At 47.9% G+C, this 25,067-nt stretch overlaps 1 protein-coding gene across 1 annotated transcript; it reads left to right on the forward strand.

Annotated features, from left to right (window-relative positions):
• Nucleotides 1–9,243: 9,243 nt before the first annotated feature.
• CD300LB (CD300 molecule like family member b) lies at nucleotides 9,244–19,747 on the forward strand. Its single transcript, XM_030827596.1, has 4 exons — nucleotides 9,244–9,408; nucleotides 14,842–15,171; nucleotides 17,245–17,317; nucleotides 17,996–19,747. The coding sequence occupies exons 1-4, from the start codon at nucleotides 9,258–9,260 to the stop codon at nucleotides 18,156–18,158; spliced, it is 717 nt and encodes a 238-aa protein (XP_030683456.1). The 5' UTR covers nucleotides 9,244–9,257; the 3' UTR covers nucleotides 18,159–19,747.
• The last annotated feature ends 5,320 nt before the right edge of the window (nucleotides 19,748–25,067 follow it).

A 25,067-nucleotide genomic window follows, 5' to 3' on the forward strand; every position in this document is an offset into this window, starting at 1 on the left:
TGGTAGTTAAGTGAGTCTTTTGCTCAGTAGTGTAGACCATGTCTGCCTATACAGACGAAAGAAGATGTTATCATTTGCCCACCATTTCAGTTCCAGGGTCGCCATGATGACCTGGCCAACACCCAAGACCCCTGTGAGGCAGATGATTCCCATGAGTCCTCCTGGTCAAGGAGGGCCTCGCCTGGGGGTTCTTACCCTTTTTTCCTTTCAGTAGATACTTATGGGAGCTTCTGGTGTATCAGACACTGACCTGGCATTGGAGTCCAGCCGTGAACACCCAGGCAAGGAGCTCTGTTTACATTGAGCCCATATTCCAGGTGGGGGATAGAAATGATAAACAAATGCAAAAATACATGAATAAGTTCCAGAGGTAATGTAAAAGACAGAGGTGAAAAGAGCCACGGAGTAAAATAAAAGAAGTGGGGTGACTGCTTTGCAGGAGTGGAGGGGTCTGTGATGAAGCCCCTCTAATAGGTAATGAGCAAGCAGGGATCAGGAGAAAGGAGGGGGGTGAGCGCCAGGATCCCTGGAGGAGGAGCTCTGAGGCAGAGAGAGCAGCAGGTGCATGTGCCCTGCCAGGGGGGCATCTTAGACTTGGATCTGGAAAACACAGGAAGCAGATCCCTCTCTGGATCCAATGGCTCCAGGGCCTGCAGATAGCATTCTCTGTCTCCTCCCCAGCCTGAGCGGGATATGGCACACCAGCCATCAGACAATTAAGTTTTCTGAAGGCAGGTAAGACTCGAGAGAGTCATGCATTCATTCCTTCAACAGGCAATTTGTTGACTTGCCCTTGGCAGACCCTAGGATGATAGCAAGTCACAGCTGTGACCAAGACAAGATACTGCCCTGGTTCTCCATGAGCTACCAGTCCAGATGAAACCCACGAACAGAACAGTGATAAAGACAAGAGGGAAATGTGAAATGGGTCAAGAGGACCCCTAAAAAGGAAGCCACCATAACCCAGGAAGGTCGAGGAACATGCAGGCAAACGTGTCAGCTGGAGGCAGGCAGAGGAGGGAGGTTGAGGGTCTGGACAAAGACCCGAGTGGGGAGGGCGGCAGCACCGAGGTGAACCTGGATCCAGGAGGTTGGAGCCACTTGCCAGGTGATAGGGGCTGCCAGGACCTCTGTGCAGAGGCCAGGTCAGGTGGGTGCCATCCTGTGACAGCAGAAGCCATTGGGAGTTCAGCAGCGCCTCCCCAGGGCCGTGTGCATGTGTCAGGGGTCAAACTGCTGATTGTGGGGGGAATGAAAGGGATGAGTAAGAGCAGAAGGGGAGACCAGGTCAGGTCCCCGTGGCAGGGCCGGCTACTGCCAAGCCAGGCCAAGGTCAGACCTGAACACTGGGCAGGTGGGAAGGCCTGGGATTGCACTGGGCTGGCGACAGTCCCATGATGTGAGTCTGGGGACATCAGCACCAATGACTCCAGTGCACATTGTGTCCCTGAGAGTGTAAACGAAGGGAGGGCAGGGCAGGACGAGGGTGCAGTGACCCCTTCATGGTGCCAGGCCCACCCAGATTCCCGTGTCACTCTCCACTCGGCCTCTGGTGCTATTGGGCATGATAGGAAGAAAGGAACGGAAATCTGTAAGAGGGTTGGGAGAGTCAAGGAATATGCTTAAGGCATGAGAAGGTGGAGAAGGGGTGATGCCCTCTGGGACAGACAGGAGGCAAATCCTGTGTCTGACTAGCCTCCTTGCCCTTTCCATGGTAAAGACACCCTGAGCCCATCATGTCAGGAGAACCAGCCATACTGAGTGTGGACAGACCTGGGTTCCCGCCTCCTGGGAAGGCCTGTCCACCATGTCTGTTCCCTGGGAGGTGCCTGGCCATCACAGTGGACCCAGGACAGGCACTAGCAGCCGCCGCTCAACAACCATGAATTTTACAGATTGATGTTTGCAGCCACACGGCAGGTGCCAGTTTATCTGTGAAGAGGACTAGACAGGGCTCCTGCCTTTGTGGGAAATGCCATCTGGAGAGGAGCAGGCATTCAACAGATATCCAGGTTATTGATTCCTGCACCTCTGAAGAGTGTGCTCCTGTACATGAAGGACTTTGGTAGAGATTCTTGTGGATTCAGGTCCTACCAGGTCCCTGGGTGTCCCCTCACATTGCTGCTATGGCCCTGCCCTGCCTCAGCCCACAGCCCTGAATCTCAAGGCAATTCTTAGGGTGATAATTAGAGGGCATTGGTCTTATGTGTTTGGCTGCTATGTCCAGGTTAGGTCTTGATTTTTGTGGCCACAGTACCCAGGCACTAGGGATGGGGCAAGGTGGAGGGCACCAGGGCCTCCCCTGGGGAGGTGACTCACTGCCTGTCACCATATCCCCACAGGTCCCTGCTCAGCAGCCTCCACTGCTCCTGATCCTCCTGGAGCTGCCCCTGCTCCTAAACAAGCTGGGGGCTGTCCTGTGGGTGAACAGGGCTCAGAGAAGCTTGGTGGGGAGGGAGAGTCAGCCGGATTGTGAGAAACAGTAACTCTGATGCCAATCGATACCGCGCCAAGCAACATACTCCCTCTTACATATGGGAATGGCCTTCTGACCAACAAATCCATGTTTCTATCAGAAGATTTGGAGGCTTTTTTCTTATGATGTGTCAGACACACAAAAGAATACATGCACTTTACACCAAGAATACTCTTTAACCTGTGTGTGCCCACCATCCAGTTTAATAGAACATCATTCATACTCATGAAGCCCCAAACCGCTTTCTGATCTTATGAAATTTCTTTTCTATCCTCCTCTCAGAAAACCACATCCTACATTTTATTTTATTATATTTTTTTTTATAGAGATGGGTCTTACTATGTTACCCAGGCTGGATTTGAACTCCTGGGCTCAAGCAGTGGTCCTGTCTCAGCCTCTGGAGCAGCTGGGACTACAGGCATGCACCACGGCACCCGGCTCACACTCCGATTTTTATGTTCGTCATCATCTTGTTTTAAGGGATTTGCCATATACATGCATATTGATTCCCAAAGGGTATATTGTTTAGCTTTGTTTATTTTTGAACTTTCTGTGAATAGTATTAGACATTTTTATTTCTAAGCAATCAGATTTTATCATTCAACACTTTTTTTTTTTTTTTTGAGATGGAGTCTTGCTCTTTCACCCAAGCTGGAGTGCAGCGGTGTGATCTCGGCTCACTGCAACCTCTGCCTCCCAGGTTCAAGCGATTCTCCTGCCTCCGCCTCTGAGTAGCTGGGACTACAGACATGTGCCACCATGCCTGGCTAATTTTTTGTATTTTTAGTAGAGAAGGGTTTCACTGTCTCCTGACCTCGTGATCCACCCACCTTGGCCTCCCAAAGTGCTGGGATTACAGGCGTGAGCCGCAGTGCCTGGACCATTCAGCACTTTATTTTTGAGATTCATCCATGTTGATGCGTTGATGCACTGATGTGTCACTTCTTTGTATTGATCTACATTCTGTTGTATGAACATACCACAGCTCGCACATCTGTTTTTCTTAAACAGGCATTTAGGTTGTTTCTTTTCTTTCTCTTTTTTGTGCTCTTCTTATTTTCCTCCTTCTCTTTCTCTATCCTTTCTTTCTTGTCTTCTTCCTCTTTCTCCTCCTCTTGTCCCTCCTCTTTCTCCTCTTCCTACTCTTTTCTGCCTACTCTTCCTGCCTACTTCTCCTCCTCCTCTTCTTCTTTTTTCTTTTCCTCCTTCTTTTCTTCCTCCTCTTCCTCCTGCTCTTCCTACCTCTTGGTTCTCCTCCTCTTCTTTTTTCTCTTCCTCCTCCTCTTCTTCCTTCTCCTCTTCTTTTTTTTGTTGCCATTACTTATAACGTTATTATGAACATATATCCTAATTTTATCTGTCCAAAAGTGTCTCCTAGAGTAGAGTTCTAAGGGAATAACTGCTAGGTTTTGCTGCATGTGTGTAATCAGCTCTACTAGGCAATTGCAAATTATTTTCCAAAGTAACTGCACCAATATTTGCTCCTTATCAGCAGTGCTCCTGCTTGAATCTTATCACACTTTCTAAATTTCTTCAAGTTAATGGGTATGAAATGATATCTCATTGTTTTAATTTGAATTTCTCTGCTTACTAATATTAAACTCATTCTCATGTGTTTTTTGGTTATTTGAATATTCTCTTTTGAGAAATGCCTCTTCTAATCTTCATCTACTTTCTGTTGTTTGTCAGTGTTCTTTTTTTTTTTTTTGAGATGGAGTCTCGCTCTGTCGCCCAGGCTGGAGTGCAGTGGCGTGATCTCGGCTCACTGCAAGCTCTGCCTCCTGGGTTCACGCCATTCTCCTGCCTCAGCCTCCTGAGTAGCTGGGATTATAGGCGCCCACCACCACGTCCTGCTAATTTTTTGTGTTTTTGGTAGAGACAGGGTTTCACTGTGTTAGCCAGGATGGTCTCGATCTCCTGACCTCGTGATCCGATTGGTAGAAGTTCTTTGCAAGTATTTTGTTAGTTACCGGTGCTCCACATATCCTTTCCTAGTTTATTGGCTTTATGATATCTTTTGAGAAACAGGATTTTCACTTTAATGTACAAATTATTCATTTTCCTTAGTAGTTTATACTTTCAACTTGTTTAAGCAATTATGGATACTCCCAAATTAAAAAAAATTATCCTATATTTTCTTCTAAAAATTTTTAAATATTCCCTTTCACAGGTAAGTCCTTGACCCATTTCTAAATGATTTTGTTTCTAGGCTGAGATAATAATCCATTTTTCTGTCTTCCATTTGGATAAACATTATCCACATTTTCCCAGCAATCTGCAATGCAACCCCTGGCATGTATTTATTTCTATATCTGCTTGGACCTTTTTCTAACCACTCTTATGTTGAATTTGCCTAATTGCTTATTTTGGAACCAAGACAACATTGTTTTAATTAGTATAGCTGTATTAAAATGTCTTGTTATCTGGTAAGGCATGTCACTAGACATTGTTCTTTGATATTGGGAATGTCTTTGCAAATATTGGCCATTTCCTCTTCTGCAGAAATTTTAGAATTAACCAGTCAACATACTAAAAAAGAAAAAAAATTATGTTGAGACTTTAAATGTAAATGTATGAAATTTATCTTTATGATAATTTCTCTATGAACATGGTATGTAATTCTAATTATTTATGAGCTTTTAAAATGTCTTTTAATAACATTCTATTATTTTCTCCTTGGTATTTGCTCATATATCTGTTAAGTGTAATTCTAGATATTTTATGTTTTTATTCTTGTTTTGTGGCTTTTTTTTTTTTTTTTTGAGACAGAGTTTTGCTCTTATTGCCCAGGCCAGAGTGCAGTGGTGCAATCTTGGCTCACTGCAACCTCCGCCTTCTGGTTTCAAGCAATTCTCCTGCCTCAGCCTCCCAAGTTGCTGGTATTACAGGTGCCCACCACCACGCCCAGCTAATTGTTTTGTATTTTTAGTGGAGACGGGGTTTCACCATGTTGGTCAGGCTGGTCTTGAACTGCTGACCTCGTGATCCACCCGCCTCGGCCTCCCAAAGTGCTGGGATTACAGGCATGAGCCACTGTACCCGGCCCCATTTTGTGGCATCTTTTATTGCATTTTCAAGTTATTCATTGCATGCATGTAGATAAACAATTGATCCTTACTGATTATATATATTTAGCAACTCTGCAAAAAATCTTAGTAATTGTTTTCAGTTTTATATGTAGATAATCAACTAATCTATAATAATTTAGAGCTTTGTTTTTCTTTCTAATTCTCATGTCTTTTGTTTCTCTTCCTTGTTGTATTGTGCAGGCTAATCAAAGTGTTGAATCAAAGTAGTGATTTTGAGCAACGTTGTCCTCTTCCTGACTTTAAAGGGAAGATTTTGCCATGGGTTGTAACGGGTTGCTTATAGGCACCTTTTAATTCCTAGTTTATCATGAAAAGTAATGGATTTTAGAGAGTGCTTTTTGTGCATCTACATGATTATGTGGGTTTTCTTCTTTATTCTATTAATGTGATTCATTATATTAATTTTTTAGATGAAGCCTCATTCTGTCACCCAGGTTGGAGTGCAGAGAAGACGATCTGTTACCCATCTAGAAAGAGAAGTGAGAATAAAAGCATTATTTTAGTCTCCTTCCTTTCAGTATGTGATCCAGGATGGAGAACACAGTAGGGGTCATTCCCCCAACTATTTTCTTTCCCTGGTTCCTGGATCCTGGCACCCATTTAAATGTGCTGGCCATGACTGCAGGCGTGACCCTCCAAGTCATGGCACCAGAGAAACTAGACTTTTGGGCCTAGTTACACTTGGCCAAGCACCTTAGTCTTTTGTCTTTTATTTCTCTTTGACCTACTGTGTGACCTGTGTGCTTCCCTAAAAAGAAAAAGAAAAAAAAAGATTTTAAGAAAAACTACGGGCCAGGTATGGTGGCTTATGCCTGTAATTCCAGCACTTTGGGAGGCTGAGGTGGGTGGATCACCTGAGGTCAGGAGTTCGAGACCAGCCTGGCCAACATGGTGAAACCCTGCCTCTACTAAAAATACAAAAATTAGCCACACATGATAGCGGGCGCCTGTAATTCCAGCAACTTGGGAGGATGAGGCAGGAGAATCACTTGAACCTGGGAGGTGGAGGTTGCAGTGAGCTGAGATCGTACCACTGCACTCCAGCCTGGGTGACAAGAGCAAGACTCCATCTCAAAAAAAAAAAAACAAACAAAAACTACATAATTGGGCAAGGCCTCTTTAAGGGAAGGGGCGTGCTAGATTGAACTTTATATCTTGCTATTATTGTGGCCTGTGCTAAAGCATTTACCCTTAGAAAAATGGTTCTGGTTAACTTCTGGACTTAAAAATCCCCTTACTAATTAAGTACCATCTTAATGGGAGACAGAATAGGTGCCTTAAAGGAATGTAGGAACCGAATGGCCATTTTCCTGCCAATGGGACAATATTGAGACTAAAATTTGGCTATGGAAGACATCTTAACTCCTAACTGCTAAAGGCAGAAATTTCCCATTTCCAGAAGAGGCCTAGAGCCTGATTTCTTTTTTTTTTTCTTTTCTTTTCTTTTCTTTTCTTTTCTTTTCTTTCCTTTTCTTTCTTTCTTTTTTTTTTTTTTTTTTTTTTTTTTTTTTTGAGACGGAGTCTCGCTGTGTTGCCTAGGCTGGAGTGCAGTGGCACCATCTCAGCTCACTGCAAGCTCCACCCCCAGGTTCACTCCATTCTCCTGCCTCAGCCTCCCGAGTAGCTGGGACTACAGGCACCCACCACCACGTCCGGCTAATTTTTTTTGTATTTTTAGTAGAGACAGTGTTTCACTGTGTTAGCCAGGATGGTCTCGATCTCCTGACCTCATGATCCACCCGCCTCGGCCTCCCAAATTGCTGGGATTACAGGCGTGAGCCACCGCGCCTGGCCGAGCCTGATTTCTAATCGTGCAAAAAGAAGCTGCAGTTTGCCATGAAAAAAAATATGCTTTATGTAGAGGATTTCTATTTCTACTAGGTGGCACTGTTGGCTTAGAAATACTATGTGCTCACCAGAGACGTGGTAGTGAGTAACCTCACTGTGGGAGAAAGGGGAGAACTCTGTTCCTAGAAGATTGCAACAGCATCTTCCTGATTTTGCCTAACAGGATTACTTTCCTAGGCTGTAAAAATCGCTACACATTTCACACAGAGAAAGTGTAAGAGACCGCAGATAGAGAAGGAAGGAGAGTTTTGTGACAAGATAGTTGAGGATTCTTTGCCAACACCCAGAATGGGCCACCAGAGGCTGGGTCCAGTCCAGGGGCCTTTGAATCATGCCAGGGTGTGCTCTGGCCAGAAATTCTTAGTTGCCTTAGAACTTTTCCCAGCCTTGCACAATGGCAAGGTCTTCCTGTGAAAAGAAGCTGATTTGAAACATGGCCAACATTCCCAGTGACCCAGGGGTGTTGGGGGTTCTCCGTGTTCTCACCAGCAAGCCTCACATTCAAGTCTTCAGTATGGCAGCCAACACTAAGTGTGTGTACGCGGCTGACGGATGCCCATTGACTTATTTTATTTTAAAATAGAGGCTAAGAGTGCCTCGGAATGATAGAAGAGATTTTAAGCTCACTCCCATACTTACCACTCCGATGAATGTCATACCTTGGATTCCCGGCCAATGCACCAAAATGATATGGCTCTGATGACTGGAGGAACACCAAGGTCCTTGGTCTCCAGCTGGTTTGAATAAAACAACATGGGCACACGTGGAGTGGTTTTAAGGAGTGGAGAATTTAATAGACAAGAAAGAAGGAAGGAAGAGGCTCCCCCTGTTCTGAGACTGAGGGAGGCGGGCTCCAAGCTGAAAGAGGGAACTTCGAGTATGGTGGAAAACAGCCAGTTATATGAGGAGGCTGGAGGAGGCGGTACCTGATTTGCATAGGGCCCAGGGGATTGGTTTGACCAGGTATGTCATTCAAGTAGCCCACGAAAAAACTAGCCCTCCTACCCTAGCCTTTTAATACACCAATGCAGGCGCCATGATGTTCTACACACATGGGGATATGTAGGGGTGGCCAAGTTGCCAGGCACATGTGGGGACAAGAAGAAGAGGCAGGAGTCTCCATGTTTGGGTGGACCTAGTTTCTAATGGCCTGTATTTGCATATCAAAGCTTGCCTGCTCAGCTCTAAGAGCCAGGGCTTTTCTGCTAGACCAGAAACATTTACGGAGCTGCTTTAAAAGAAAAAAAAAAAAATCTTCCCAAGGAGCCCTTTTCCTCTCTATCTGCCTAAAATAATTTCTTAATAACTCTTATAACAACAACAAACATTATGAGCCCAATTAATAGATACAATAACTGAGGCACAGAGATGTTGATTGGGTTGTCCACAGTCACGCAGCTTGTAGGTGGTGCTCGTGGGGTTAGAGTCAGGTCTGTCTGACCCAACAGTCTGCATGTTTATGCACTTGGCTATAACACTTGAACAAATGCATCTTCAGGTGTGCCCAGCATGGCCCATCTGACATCTGAGTTGGGTGTTCCCTGCTGCTGGGACCCATCACTGTGGTATAGAACAGTTCTGAAATTGACTCCCAGAGTGTTATACCCCTTGGACCCAAGGCCTGCTAGGCCAGATGCCCCCCACCCCACCCCTTCTGCAGACGTATCTCCCCCTACCCTAAAGACCCTGCACAGTCCCCTCCTTCCTCTTTTTTACACAGTGACGATGCTCAAGCCCTGTGGCCCAGCCCTGCCAAAAAATGACACCTCTTTTGTTGAATAAAAGCAGGAACTACCCACTCTATAAAAGGAAGTGAATGAGTAAGAAAGTCAAAGGCGGTCTAGATGCACAGAAGGTGCAAGCCTGAGCTCAGGCAGAACTTCCAGAGTGCATCTGGGATCTGCATTTGCCACTGGTTGCAGATCAGGCGGATGAGGAGCCGGGAAGGCAGAGCCATGTGGCTGCCCCCGGCTCTGCTCCTTCTCAGCCTCTCAGGTGAGTGGGGCTGGGGCCTTGGGCGCTTGGTATGACAGGGGCAGGGCAGGAGGCAGAGGGCATTTGTCCTTCCACATCCAGGGAAATGAGAGGTGGCTTTGTGAAGTCATTCGACAAAGGTGCACTGGGGACTGACATCGTGTGCTTCGGGGCCTGAGGACATCAAGAAAAAAGAGGAGGAGAACTGGCCGTTAAAGAAGACTCCAGGCTTGAGGTGGTGGCTCACACCTGCAATCCTAACACTTTGGGAGTCCAAGGTGGGAGGATTGCTTGAGTCCAGGCATTTAAGACCAGCTTGGGCAACATGGTGAGACCTCGTCTCTACAGAAAATGATCAAAAATTAGCTGGGCGTGGTGACACATGCCTGTAGTCCCAGCTACTTGGGAGGCTGAAGCTGGAGGATCCTTTGAGCTCAGGTATTCAATTCTGCAGTTATGATAGCACCACTGCACTCCAGCCTGGGTGATAGAGCGGGACTTTGTCTCGAAAAAAAAATAAAGTAAAAAGACTCCAGATGGCTTAGTGGGTGAGACATACACATAAACAATGAGCAATTACAGGACACAATAAGGCATTGGTGGAGGTGTGTGCAGAGGATGAAGCAGTTCTCTCTGGTGACTAGAGAAAGACTCACGAAGCTGTGCACTTGATGCGCCTTGTAGAAGGAAGGTCAGTCTCTGAAGCAGAGCTGAGAGGAGAACACTCTAGAGAGAGAGAGAGAGAGAGAGTGCGTGTGTGTGTGTGTGTGTGTTGGGGGACCTGTGCAGAGAGATGGAGGCTTAGAAAGAATGGTGGATTCATGCAGAGGGAGCTGTCAGTGTGCAGGATGTCTTGGAGGTGGCGAGTTGGATATGAGGTTGGAAACACAAAAGACAAGATTATGAAGGCCATCTATGCCAGGCTCAGGAGCTGAGACTTTCAAAGAAAAAAATTCTCAAGAACCCAGGTGGAAAGTGGGAAGGGCTAGATGATCTTCTCCTTGGCAAACCTTGGTGGACACCTAGAGGGCATTAGGGGACAATCTAGAATTTTACGCAGGGTGTGCAATGTGTGTGGGCCACACAGTTTTCTCCTGGAGCCTAGGGACTGACCATCTGGCACAGATAGAGCAGTCCACAGAGGGACAACAGGAAGGAGCACAGCTGGGGAGTTCTGAGACCCGACTCCAGTCCTGGCTGGACTTCAACCCTTCAGCCCGTTCAACAGGGCTCTGCTCCAAGCTGACGGCTGCCCTGTTATTTCCGTCTCTATTGTTCCTCATACCAACTCTTGACAACACATAGAAGCCTGATTAATAGTTCCAGCCATCATATTCTGTAGTTAAAGAAACGCCCACATAATTTTTTAAACGGGCCTAATTACATCGTGAGCCCTTTACAGTTTGAATGACTGAAGCTGGGATTGATGACACTTTGTTCAATGCAGCAGCATCTCTTTTCTGCTGTTAGTGATTGCTGACAAATCCAGTTTATGTTTTTGGGTATTTTGTTTTTGTTTTTGTTTTTTGTTTTTGAGATGGAGTTTCACTCTGTCACCCAGGTTGGAGTGCAGTGGTGCAATCTTGGCTCACTGCAACCTCCGCCTCCCAGGTTCAAGTGATTCTCCTGCCTCAGCCTCCTGAGAAGCTGGGATTAAGGCACCTGCCACCATGCCTGGCTAATTTTTGTATTTTTAGTAGAGATGGGATTTTGCCATGTTGGCCAGGTTGGTCTCGAACTCCTGACCTCAGGTGATCCACCCACCTTCGCCTCCCAAAGTGCGGGAATACAGGCATGAGCCACCATTCCCGGCCCTGAAAAGATTTTTAGATGCTCAGGGCAAGTGCAGCTGATGATGGGGAGGAGACAGTCTCAGTACCCAACTCAGGCAGCGGTATGGAGAGGAAATCAGAGGTAGCTGTCAGTGTGCAGGACATCTTGGGGGTGGCGAGTTGGATATGAGGTTGGAAACACAAAAGACAAGATTATGAAGGCCATAATCCTCAGGAGAGGAGAGTGGGGAGGATGCTGCTGGGGCTGGGAAAACCTCTCCAGATGCCACTGCCATGATCCAGGCACAGATGAAGTCCTGACTTTTTGATGAGCTGTCACTGACAGAGTAAACCCCAAATGTCTGGTGTTGGACATACACCCAAGTCTTCTTTTAAATTTAAAAATAAATAATTTTTTGAAGACAGTGTCTCACTCTGTCACCCAGGCTGAAGTGCAGTGGTGGGCGATTATAACTCACTGCAGCCTTGAACTCTCAGGCTCAAGCGATCCTCCCACCTCAGCCCCCCAAGCAGCTGGGACCACAGGCATGCACCATCACTCCTGGCTAATCTTTTGCTTTTGCAGACACATGGTTTCACCATGTTGCCCAGGTTAGTCTAGAACTCCTGGGCTCAAGCAATCCTCCTGCCTCAGCCTCCCACAGCTTTGGAATTACAGGCATGAGCCACCTTGCCCAGCCTACACACATCCAAGTCCTATTACCACCTTCAAAGTAGAGCGTAGCATGACTGTCTTATGAATAAGGAAGCGAGACTTGCAGAGGTTAAGCAACTCTGCCAGGGTTTCCCAACTAGTTCAGCATCAAGTCTTTCTGCATCAAAGCTCACATTCTCTCTGATGTCATGCTGTCCTCATGGCCTGCGATGGCAGAGACTGAAAGAAGAAAAAAAAACCTGAGGAGCATCTCTAGGATAGAGCTGACTAAACTGGCTAACAATCAGCTCTGGGGGCTGACGGAGAGGACAGCATGAAAGAAGATGCCAAGCTCTTCTGGAAGGCTGGGTGGTGGAGCTGCTGGTTTGAAGAGAATCAAGTTGGTTCTGCTGATTGGATGCTATGTTAATTTCCAGTGGCTGCTGTAACAAATTAACATGAACTCTATGGCTTAGAACTGCACAATTTCATCATCTCATTGATGCTTCTGAAGACCAGAGCCTGGAGTGGTCTTACTGGTTAAAACTGAGGTGCACGTAGGGTTGGGTTTCTTTAGAGCAGTGGTCCCCAACCTTTTTGGCACCAGGATCCGGTTTTGTGGAAGACAATTTTTCCACACCAGGAGTGGGGTGAGGATGGTTTGGGATGATTCAAATGCATTACACTTATTGTATTCTTTATACTACCATTATATTGTAATATATAATGAAATGATTATACACTGCACCATAATGTAGAATCAGTGGGAGCCCTAAGCTTGTTTACCTGCAACTAGACGGTCCCATCTGGGGGTGATGGGAGACAGTGACACATCATTAGGCATTAGATTCTCATAAAGTGTATGCAGTCTAGATCCCTCACACACGAAATTCACAATAGGGTTCTCACTTCTATGAGGATCTAATGCCGCCGCTGATCTGACAGGAGGCAGAGATCAGATGGTAGTTTGAACAACGGGGAGTGGCTGTAAATACAGATGAAGCTTCGCTTGCTTGCCCACCGCTCACCTCCTGCTGTAAGGTCCGGTTCCTAACAGGCCATGGGCCATTACTAGTCTGTGGTCCTGGGGTTGGGAACCCCTATTCTAGGGGAGAATCTGTTTCCCTGCACTTTCCAGCTTCTAGAAGCCATCTGTTTTCCTTCGCCGGTGGCCTCTTCCTCCACTTCAAAGCCAGCAACAGAGCATCTTCCTATCAGACTCTCCCTCAACCCTCTTTCACTTAGAATATCCACGGAGATTATTCAGGATATTCTTCCTGTCTCAAGGTCCTTAACTTCATCACATCTGCAGAGTCCCTCCGGCCATGTCAGGGGACATATTCGCAGGTTCTGTGTATCAGGATGCCAATACCTATGGGGGACATTATTCTACCAACCACAAATGCAAAGTTCAAGAAAACTAAAGCAGCTTCAAGGAGAAGGCCCAAGCTGTGAGGAGGCGCCATCTGTCTGGGGAAATAGACCTGGCTCTCTCCACCCTGCAGAGACACCTGGCCTGGGCCTGAAGCTCTGAGGCCAAGAGAGAGTCAAGAGCCGGGCGCGGTGGCTCACGCTTGTAATCCCAGCACTTTGGGAGGCCGAGGCGGGCGGATCACGAGGTCAGGAGATCGAGACCAAGGTGAAACCCCGTCTCTACTAAAAATACAAAAAATTAGCCGGGCGTGGTGGCGGGCGCCTGTAGTCCCAGCTACTCGGAGAGGCTGAGGCAGGAGAATGGCGTGAACCCGGGAGGCGGAGCTTGCAGTGAGCCGAGATTGTGCCACTGCACTCCAGCCTGGGCGACAGAGCGAGACTCCGTCTCAAAAAAAAAAAAAAAAAAAAAAGAGAGAGTCAAGAGAGGCTTCCCCTGTGACTCTGCCCCTTTATCCACTTCTGCGTGATCGAGAAACCCGTGTCGTTGCCAAGGAAATAGCCCATCTGCACACAGCTTAACTGGAGTCAATCAGCAGAGGCCCGGACTGCCATTTGCTTATGCTCACCTCTATCCTGCTCAGCTTTCTCCAGGCCTTTGGTACTCTTGCCACATCCAATTGCCCCACTAGAAAAAAGCACTGAGGGAGAGCAGTTCAGGGTGGGAGAGGAAGTGCATTCAGTTCTGCAACGAAGGAATCTGGGGTGGAGATATCCAGCATGTCTTTGTAAATGGTGGGCTAGCTAAGGGGAGTCTGAGCTGCAAATATGGATTTGGGAATCATCAGGAAACAGGTAATCATTAAAGCCATGGAAATGGAGAGACTCCCTCCATGGAGGCTTCTCAGATGAGACAAGATGAAGGCTAGAGAGGGAACTCTGGGTACCCCGGCAGTGTGCTGGGGCTGGCTCACAGGAGCTGGCTTGGGATACCTTTTCCCAGCTGTGTGTCCAATGACATCACGTGGATTACCTGACATCTGCCACCGTGGGAGTAGTTACACTACGGAATTTGGCAAATATTAAAACCAGATTTTTTTTCTTTTTCTTTTTCTAGACAAGAGTCTCACTCTGTTGCCTAGGCTGGAGTGCAGTGGTGTGATCTCAGCTCACTGCAACCTCCACCTCCCCGGTTCAAGCAATTCTCATGCTTCAGTCTCCCGCGTAGGTGAGACTATGGGTGACTGCCACCAAACCCAGCTAATTTTTGTATTTTTGGTAAAGACTGGGTTTCACCCTGTTGGCCATGCAGGTCTCGAACTCCTGACCTCAGGTGATCTGCCCACCTTGGCTTCCCACAGTGCTGGGATTACAAGTGTGAGCCACCGTGCCCAGCTCCTAAACCAGAGATTTTTTTCCCCCAGAGGGCTGGTTGTTAAATATTTGGCTCCGATGAGAACAGCATTGAGAGGACAAGGAAAGAAGGTGGTAGGAGACCACGGTGTCACATGCTAAGCAGGTCTAGAAGCTGGTGGGGGACTGGACTGAGAGGGAGATGGGGATGAGGAATCGGGTGTGCTAGAGACACACTTGGGACTCTTAAACACCAAACTGGCTCAGGCAACAGGAGCTGTATCTTGGGATTCTGTTTTTCAGGCTGTTTCTCCATCCAAGGCCCAGAGTTCGTGAGAGCCCCAGAGCAGGGGTTCGTGACGGTTCAGTGCCACTATAAGCAAGGATGGGAGACTTACATCAAGTGGTGGTGCCAAGGGGCACGCTGGGATACATGCAAGATCCTCATTCGAACCAGAGGGTCGGAGCAAGTAGAGAAGAGTGACCGTGTGTCCATCAAGGACAATCAGAAAGACCGCACGTTCACTGTGACCATGGAGGGGCTCAGGCGAGATGACGAAGGCATTTACTGGTGTGGGATTGAAAGAACAGGAACTGACCTTGGGACTCGAGTGAAAGTGATCGTTGACCGAGGTAAGAACTTTCTCATCTACATGAGGAGGCCCTGGAGCTCAGGGCAGGGAAAGTCAATGCTCTTACCTGCTCCCCCGCAAGGCTGAAAGGGAATGATGGTGAGCCTAAGAGAGAGAGAGACAGACAGACAGGCAGACAGACTGACTGGGAAGGAGGTGACAGAAACTAAGGGAGAGTGGCAGCCAGCATCTCTCTGCCATCTCAGTCCCTGAAGTCTCTCCAAGGAATCCAGGTGGGGCTTGGGATGGGGGTGGGAATGGGGACCTCAGCTGTGGTGACTGGTGGCCCAGCCCTGCTCATGACATGGCAGAGAGGGAACCTAGAGTGGCCCAGGGGATCCTAGTATTGAGTCCCACTAACTGCGCCAACCCAGAGTAGCTCTGGGTGTCTTACAATACCCTCCTCTCTAGGTCCCCAGCCACCTGCTCCGCTACTTTATCTGGCTGTGTAAGATGAGCACGGGGTAAGAAAGCCCCAGGGAGGTGCATGGGTGACAGTGGACGCTTTAAAACGAAAGGATGGCTTCCATCACGGTCAACATCAGGGACCACTCTGGCTGCCCTGGCATGTCCTCCATGCCTTGGCCTCCACTGACAGACTCTGGGGTCGTCCTGCTGCTATTGCTGGAGTCTGGGAAGCAGTCCCCAACCCCCACTTCCACCCACACACCCGTACTCAGTACTTCGTCAGCTCAGTGTTCGCTCGGGTCCATTTGGTGGTGATGTGGAAATAGACAATGCCGGCTTTAGAACAAGCCTGTGTACAGTTGGGGTTGGGACCAAAGAGGCACATGGATACAGTGGCTGCAGCTGGGCAAAGAGGAGCCCAGAAAGGGTCAAGCAAGACTTCCCCAGGGCTGCCAAGTAGGGGAAGCCCAGAATGTCTATGGGGGCGGAGAGGGGATTGAGCAAGACATGCAGGCGGTACAAAGAGACAAAAAACAGTGGCCAGTGTGGAGCTTTAGGGGGAGAGCTGTTCTGGAGTCCTGGGTGGGGGACCTACAGGGGTACCAGCCTGTAAGACGATCAGGGGCTTCATAGGAACTGTTGTGACTGGAATTACCTGCGGCGCAGACAGGAGCCCACCTAGTGTGGCCAAAGCCTGGGCCTTTTTTATTTTGTTTTGTTTGTTTTTTGAGACAGGGTTTCACTCTGTAGCCCAGGCTGGAGTGCAATGGGGTGACCTTGACTCACTGCAGCCTCGACCTCCTGGACTCAATCAATCCTTCCACTTCAGCTTCCTGAGTAGCTGGGACTACAGGGGCACATGACCACGCCTGGTTGATTTTGTATTTTTTGTAGAGACGGGGTTTCACCACGTTGCCCAGGCTGGTTTCGAACTCCTGGGCTCAAGCGATCTGCCTCCCTTGGTCTTCCAAAGTCCTGGGATTACAGGCGTGAACCACCACGCCTGGACAGCGTGGGACCTTTGAGAAGAATTTGCTGGGGCCGAGGGCTGAAATAAAAGATCACTGTTGGGTCATGGATACTCAGTGCTGGGCTGGGCTCAGGGCCCCCCGCCCACCAGACTGGCCCCAACAAATTGCCTATATAGTTGCTCCTAAAAATGTTCCGTTTCTCATAGTCGGTGTTCTCTAGTTAACTGGAGTGTGCCCTTTTCTTCATGAGCCTTCTGGAGCCCCTTTTCCCTTTTTCTGGACTACCCCAGTTTCTGGACAGCCCATTTCCAGAATCTTTTCTCCTTAAGCCCTGCTCAGGCACCACTCCAGTGGAAAAGACCAGAAATTTATTTCCCCATCCAATAGTCCCACTTGCAGGATAGGTGGAAAGAAAGTATGAGAAAGCCTCTCTCTCCCAGAATAAACTACAGTGCTTACTCCTATTTAATTTTTAATGTTTCTTGCCACATCTGAACATGATGGGGAAAAATGTCTGTGTGTTGAGATTGAAGTGACTCAGTAGAAGCATGAGGGGCTGTAGCAGGAGAGAAAAATCCTCCTGCTCCAGGGGAAAGGGTCTTCTGGTGAGGGCTGGCAGGGTCAGGTGGCTTTGTGACCCATGCACGAGCTCCCAACTCTGCTAATAACCCATGGCTGACTTTGCCTGTGTCTAGAGGGAGCAGCTTCCACAACAGCAAGCTCACCTGCCAACAGCAATATGGGGGTGTTCATCGGCTCCCACAAGAGGTGAGTCATGTGGTTCTTTCTCCTGCCCCTACCTGGGGTCCCTCCTAAGGGGAAGCCAAGCCTGGGAACTCCTGCCTGTCATCAAATGCCAGCACCTGTTCTAGCCAGAGTTAAGGCCCCAAGCCCCACCTCCATCTCTCTCCTGCCCCCATCACTGCAATCCACCATCTCCCTACCCTAGCTCTCACCAGGAAACCACTCTGCAAAACTCTTCTCAGTGAGCATCATCCGCCCAGTCATTCGGTCAACCTTGCATTGGTGGCCTCATGGGTGCCAGGGGGAGATAAGATACCACCCTCTGTGGTGCAAGACATCAAGGGACATAGAGCAGGAAGGGTGATTTACCAGCCTGGAGCTGGCATTAGCAGGAACAGAGGCAGGAAACACAACCTGTATTTGGTGACCTCTGGCGCTTCTGTTGAGCTGAGATGTACTTTGGGCAAAGAGGGTCCCAGAAGGTGATGTTAGAAAGGAAGACGGGCCCTGTGCAAAACCAGCCAAGGTGACTGTTGGAGGAGCCCTTGAGGTTGAACCAAGGAGGAGGTTTACAGGGATCGTCAGAGTGGGGCTGCCCGGCCCAGGGTCACAGGCTTTGGCTGGCGGTTCACAGGGTCAGGGGATGGGAGTGACATGGCCTGGGGATGCCCAGGGCTCTGACCACTGCATCCCCTTCCCCAGGAACCACTACATGCTCCTGGTATTTGTGAAGGTGCCCATCTTGCTCATCTTGGTCACTGCCATCCTCTGGTTGAAGGGGTCTCAGAGGGTCCCTGAGGAGCCAGGGGAACAGCCTGAATATATGAACTTCTCTGATCTTCTGACTAAAGACATGGCCGCTTAGAGAGATGGATCTGCAGAGCCTTCCTGCCCTGGACCACGTTTCCAGAAGGGACTCGGGCTGTGGAAGGAACATCTCCGAGTCCTCGGGATGCAGCGACTGAGATAGGGGCCCTGGGACTCCGCCCTGGCCTTGGAGCTGGTGGGCACCTCCCTGTTCTGCACAGCTCAGGGAGTTAGCCAGGTCCTCTCCCAAGCCACCATCACCTCCTGGGGTGCCAGCACCTGTTCTCTTTGTCAGGAGCTGTAGAGATGGAGCTCAAGCACTGGACGACTCTGTCCCCACTGCTGGAATAACTCGGGCACAGAGCATGGGACCAAAGTACAGAAAGAGGTTAGGGGAGACCCCCCAGCCCTAGACTTCCATCATTCCGGAGACCAACTCAACACCGTCTTTGCCTGAGAGCCTGGTATATCCGTTTTTTTAAACTATTTTTTTCTAGCAAAGTTGGGTTTTAATGACATGTTCATAGGAAACCTGTCTGATCCCACACACAAGGAGAGTGATTCTGGGATGAGTTCCTGGTTCTAGGGCATGAGGGGCTGGATGGACTCTGTCCCCAGGGAGGACATTGCTCTGAGTCCACAGGGCTGAGGAGGCAATGGGAACCTCCCTGGCCCAGCCCAGTGCTTGGCCTCCTCCTCCCACCTCCTCCTCCTCCTGGCTCCCCAGGCTCCCTGCCCACTCCCCCACCTCAGAGGGGCTGCAGCTTGGGAGCCTCCTCGGCATGACAGCTCAGGTCTCCTCCCCAAAAGAGCCTGTCGGGCCTCAAGAACCACCTCCAGGTGGGGAGGGCAGTAACGAAAACCGTCGCAGGAAATGGCACCCTCCCTTTTCAGTGATGTTGAAATCATGTTACTAATGAAAACTGTACTAGGGAAGTGGTTCTGTCTCCTCACAGGCCTCACCCACGGCGATGAGGCCCTCGAGTGTGGTCACTTTGTGCTGTATGGGTGAGGGACCCTCACACCAAAGGGACCTTCCCATGTGAGACGTGCTCCCGCCCCTACCTGCCCACACGCAAACACACCGCACATGTTCAGCATGTTGCCCTTTGGACACCCATGAGGATGCCTCCAACCTGCTCTTGGTTCTAATAGGGAGTCCTGACTGTCAGCAGTGGATAAAGGAGAGGGGACCCTCTGGTCCCTAGCATGGCACCCGGAGCCTTCCCTTCCCACTGCGACTCTCTAATCCCCTCTTCTTGTCCTTCAGCCGAAGAGAAACTTTCTCTGACTTTGAACTGAATTTAGGGCTCTGGCCAATGATGGGCCTGAAAATTCCATAATGGCCAGAGAGGAGAGTTCGAGTCCGGCTAAGAACCCCTGAGTCATTCTGTGAGGGACCAAGACCCACGGTCCACCAGCCCCGGGGCCCTGCCTCCTGGAATGCTTTCCTGGATCCAGCCTCCCAAAGATCCGACCAGACCCAGGGAGGACTGCACCGCTCCGCGGGAGGGAAAGCCAAAGCACGGTGCTTCGTCAGCTGGACTCAAAGGGGCGAGGGGACATTGGCGCTTGTCAACGTGATGTCATTCTTTTCCCACCGTTTCTTCCATGTTGATATTCAATGAATCCCTCAATCTCTCTGGAGCTAGTGTGGCTGGGTTGTTATTCTCGTGGCTCTGTTAAGGAGAATCCACTGGACTAAAGTAGGCATCTATTGTCTGTCTGCCCAACTACCACCCACCACGCACACCCTTACACCACCGCCCCTTGTACACATCTCTAGGAAATACCCCTTGGGGTTCCAACACAAGCTGACAAGCAAGGCTTGCCTAATATGCCCATTCTCTGGGGTAGGGAGAAAGACAGAAGTCAATAAATGAGTCACTAATGCTGGCATTGCATTTTCCAACAAATAGGTTTCAATTGGGAGCTTGGAGCCAAAGCCGTCATGCCCTTAAATAGCCACAGACCATGAGGATTTGGCATATGCTGATTTTCACACTTAATGGAACCAAAAGTTAGTGATGGGCTGGGCATGGTGGCTCCTGCCTGTAATCCCAGACCTTTGGGAGGCTGAGGCAGGTGAATCACCTGAGGTCAGGAGTTCAAGACCAGCCTGGCCAACATGGCGAAACTGCTGTCTCTACTAAAAATACAACAATTAGCTGGGTGTGGTGGTGTACACCTGTAGTCCCAGCTACTCAGGAGGCTGAGGCAGGAGGATCACTTGAACCCGGGAAGTGGAGGTTGCAGTGAGCCGAGATCGTGCCATTGCACTTCAGCCTGGGCAACAGAGGACAGAGCAAAACTCTGTCTCAAAAAAAAAAATTAAAAAAACGTTAGTGGGCAGGTATGGCTCTTGCTCTTTTAAGAAAAAAGCACAGCTTTTCCTTCCCCATGAGGCCCTTCCCACAGGCTTTTTTTTTTTTTTTTTTTTTTTTTTTTTTGAGATGGAGTCTCGCTCTGTCGCCCAGGCTGGAGTGCAGTGGCGCAATCTTGGCTCACTACAAGCTCCGCCTCCTGGCTTCACGCCATTCTCCTGCCTCAGCCTCTCCGAGTAGCTGGGACTACAGGCGCCCGCCACCACGCCCGGCTAATTTTTTTTGTATTTTTAGTAGAGATGGGGTTTCGCCATGTTCTCGATCTCCTGACCTCGTGATCCGCCCGCCTCGGCCTCCCAAAGTGCTGGGATTACAGGTGTGAGCCACCACGCCCGGCCTACCACAGGCCTTTACTTCTGAACAACTGCACAGCCACAGAGGAAGTTCAGAGCCGAGGGCAGCTGGCTAGGGGCAGTAAAGAGATAGCAGTGGGAAGGGCGCTCACCAGAGAGGGAGACACGGGTTCCTTCTTCTACCCCTTTTTAAAAATTGTAGTAAAAAATGAACAAACAAAAAACACCTAACATGAAATCTGCCCTCTTAACAAACTCTTAGGTGTGCAGTAAAATATGATTAATTACATGCACATTGCTGTACAGCAGAGTTCTAGAACTTTCTCACCTTGCATGACTAAATCACGCCTATTGAATAGCAACTCCCCCTCCCACTCCTCCACCAGCTCCCGGCTGCCACTATTTTACTTTTTGCTTCTATGAGTGTGACTAGTTTAGCTACCTCATGTCAGCAGAACCATGCAGGCTTTAACCTTCTGTGACTGTCTTATTTTAGTTAGCATAATGTCCTCAAGATGCATCCATGTTGTTGAATACGGCAGGTTTTCCTTCTTTGTTAAGGCTGAATAAAATTATATTCCATTGTAAGATAAAGAATAAGTGGCACATATACATAATGGAATACTCTTTAGGCGTAAGAAAGAACAAAATTCGACTGGGCGCAGTGGCTGACGCCTGTAATCCTAGCACTTTGGGAGGCCGAGGCAGGTGGATCACGAGGTCAAGAGATCAAGACCATCCTGGCCAACATGGTGAAACCCTGTCTCTACTAAAAATGCAAAAATTAGCTGGGCCTGGTAGTGTGCACCTGTAGTCCCAGCTATTCAGGAGGCTGAGGCAGGAGAATCGCTTGAACCTGGGAGGTGGAGGTTGCAGTGAGCCAAGATCATGCCACTGCACTCCAGCCTGGTGACAGAGCAAGACTCTGCTTAAAAAAAAAAGAACAAAATTCTGTCGCTTGTGGCAACATGGATGAGCTTGGAGGACGTTATGTGAATGAAATGAGTCAGGCACAGAAAGAGAAATAATGCATGTTCTCAAGTTGATCTCAAGACATAGAGAATAGAACAGTGGTTATTAGAGGTGGGGAAGTGTGTCGGGGGTTAGGGGATAGCCAGAGATTTGTTAACAGATACAAAAGTACAGCTGGATAGGCAGAATAAATCCTATCCAGCTATATCCTATCCAGTGTGCTATAGCACTAGGGGGTGTCTATAATTGTCAACAACTTACTGTATATTTTCAAATAGCTAGAAGAGTAGATTTTAAATGTTTCCAACACAAAAGTGAGGTGATGGATATGCTGATTACACTTATTTGATGATTACACATTATATACATGTATCAAAATATCACAATGTGCCCCATAAATGTCTGATTATGTGTCAATTAAAAATAGTAATAATTTTTAAAAGAAAATAAATAGAAGAAAAAACTGTGTTCTCAGTCTACTTTCAAGCACACTATAAAATATTTTTTTCTCATCCCCTGCTAAAAAATTATTCCATTGTGTATTAGCCTGTTTTCACACTGCTGATAAAGACATACCCAAGACTGGGCAGTCTACAACAGAAAGAGGTTTATTGGACTTACAGTTCCACATGGCTGGGGAGGTCTCACAATCATGGTGGAAGGCAAGGAGGAGCAAGTCACATCTTACATGGATGGCAGCAGGCAAAGAGAGAGAGCTTCTGCAGGGAGACTCCCGTTTATAAAACCACCAGATCTCGTGAGACCCATTCACTATCACCAGAACAGCATGGGAAAGCCCCCCCTCCATGAGTCAATCATCTCCCATCAGGTCCCTCCTACAACATGTGGGAATTATGGGAGCTACAAGATGAGATTTGGGTGGGGACACAGAGCCAAACAATATCACATTGTATGTACATATCACACTTTCTTTATCCATTTATCCACTGATGGACATTTAGGCTGTTTCCATCTCTTGGTTATTGTGAATAATGCTGCTTCCAATGAACATAGGCATGCAGATAGCACTTTGCGATCCTGTTTTCAGTTTTTCTGGATAAATACCCAGAAGTGGGACTTCTGGATCATATGATAGTTCTATTTTTAATTTTTTGAGAAACCTCAATACTATTTCCCATAATAGCAGCTACACCATTTTACCTCCCCACCAATAGTGCACAAGGGTTCTAGTGTCTCCACATTCTCACCATCATTTGTTGTTTTCTGTTGTTTTATACATGTTGTTTCTATACATCTATATATATATACACATTCTCACCAGCATTTGTTGTCTCTGTTGTTTTATACATGTTGTTTTTATACACACATATATACATATATATGTGTATATATATGCACATACATATATACACACACACAATGACTATTCTAACAGGTGTGAAGTGATATCCCATTGCAGTTTTAATTTGCATTTTCCTGATAATGAGTGGTGTTGAGCATCTTTTCATGTATTTATTGGCTATTTGTAGATTTCCTTTGGAGAAATGTCAAGTCCTTTGCCCATTTAATCGGGCTTTTTTTTTATTGTTTTAGGAGTTCTCTCTATATTTGGGATATAATTCCTTATCAGATATGTAATTTGCAAATATTTTATCCCATTGTGTGAGTTGCCTTTTTACTCTGTTGATATCATCATTTGGTGCACAAATTTTGAAATTTTAGCCAGGCGTGGTGGTTTGCACCTGTAATCCTGGCTACTCAGGAGGCAGAGGTGAGAGGATCACTCGGACCCAGGAGTTCAAGGCTGCAGTGCACCATGATCACGCTTGTAAATAGCCACTGCATTTCAGCCTGGGCAGCACAGCAAAACCCTCATCTATTAAAAAAAAAGATAGGAATCAAAAATACATAATTTAAATTTTCATGAGATTCCATTTGTCTGTTTTCTTGTTGTTGTTGCCTGTCCCCTCGGCATCATGTCTATGAAATCACTGGCAAATCCAATGCTGTGGAACTTCGGTCTTGTGTTTTCTTCTAAGAGTTTTATGGTTTTAGATCTTACATTTAGCTCTTTGATCCATTTGAGTTAATTTTTGTCTGTGGTATTAGGGAAGGTTCTGATGTCATTCTTTTGCATATGAATTTCCAGTTTTTCAATTATTACTATTTTTAAAAAAATCATTTCCCTTACTCGCAAGTAGGTAGTTTCTAGTCCAAGATTTTATTTGGGAGGTAGTGCCTTTGAGTATTCTAACGGTTAAGTGGAGTCTCAGACACAGCACCCATTTTGGGTGGTCTAAGCCTATTGCTCCCCCAAGCCCTGCAGTTCATCCCCTAAATACTAGCATCTCTGTAAGGTCAGCCACTGCTTCCTCTCTGGTTTCACTGTTAATTGCTGATTTGGGGCTTTTGGTTTGTTTGTTTGGCCTCGGTGGTGTCCTTGGGATTGGTTGATGCAAGTTCCTTCTTGCTCTGTGGTCACGGCCTCAGCACTGCCTTCATCCTAAGGCAGCAGAGAGAGGTCTCTGAAGTAGGCAGCACAGAGAGATCAGCCCAGACACCAGACACAAGGACTTCTGAGGAAGAAAACCAGACCACTGCTCCCAGAAGTTTCCCAGAGCCCCCACCCCCATCACATCCCCTCGATGTCTCATTGGCTGCTTCAGACTCTGGTGACAACCCTTAGCTTAATCACTGACAAGGTGATCGGGACCACCTTCCAGCTGGGACTATCCTTCCCTGATTCACATGTGGAAGGGTGGATGACCAGACCTGGTGATGGCTCCATCGTGGAGTGGAGTCAGGTAGGAGGTCACCAAAACACCTGCTGCAGAAGTCTTGCTGGACCCTGCTCCATTCTAAGCCTCCTCCCGGGTCTTTCTGGACCCCATACCTCCTTCTTTGTGAACACAACAAGCTCCTGCCCTCACACCCTCTCCTGAGGCAGGTTGGAGGTGTCTCTGTGGGCTGCAGTGTCAGGAAGTTGACCCTTTCTCCCCCTCCTCAGCTTCTCAGCTCCGTCTCCTCCAGAGCCACAGCAACTTTCTTTCTGCAAACAGAAGGCTCCACGAGGGCACAGGCTCCTCACAGCTGAAGTCCTGTGCAAGCCAGCATCCCCCACCATCATCCTTTTGTCTCAGTACTAACCCAGGCAACTGTACCACTGGCTGAAAAAAAAAAAGTACTTTGATGGTTAATACTGAATGTCAACTTGATCAGATTGAAGGAGGCAAAGTATTGTTCCTGGGTGTGTCTGTGAGGGTATTGTCAAAGGAGATTAATGCTTGAGTCAGTGGAGTGGGAAAGGCAGACCCACCCTCAATCCGGGTGGGCACCATCCAATCAGCTGCAAGTATG

This window comes from Nomascus leucogenys, chromosome 14 (assembly GCF_006542625.1).
Source record: "Nomascus leucogenys isolate Asia chromosome 14, Asia_NLE_v1, whole genome shotgun sequence".
Taxonomy (NCBI): domain Eukaryota; kingdom Metazoa; phylum Chordata; class Mammalia; order Primates; family Hylobatidae; genus Nomascus; species Nomascus leucogenys.

What these genes read in the sequence shown, in the direction of transcription:
- CD300LB (XM_030827596.1), top strand. Translation starts at nt 9,258, where the DNA reads ATGCACAGAAGGTGCAAGCCTGAGCTCAGGCAGAACTTCCAGAGTGCA. An exon ending in GAAAGTGATCGTTGACCGAG is followed by an intron (nt 15,172 to 17,244) that starts GTAAGAACTTTC and finishes GCCTGTGTCTAG; the next exon opens with AGGGAGCAGCTTCCACAACA. An exon ending in TTCATCGGCTCCCACAAGAG is followed by an intron (nt 17,318 to 17,995) that starts GTGAGTCATGTG and finishes CCCCTTCCCCAG; the next exon opens with GAACCACTACATGCTCCTGG.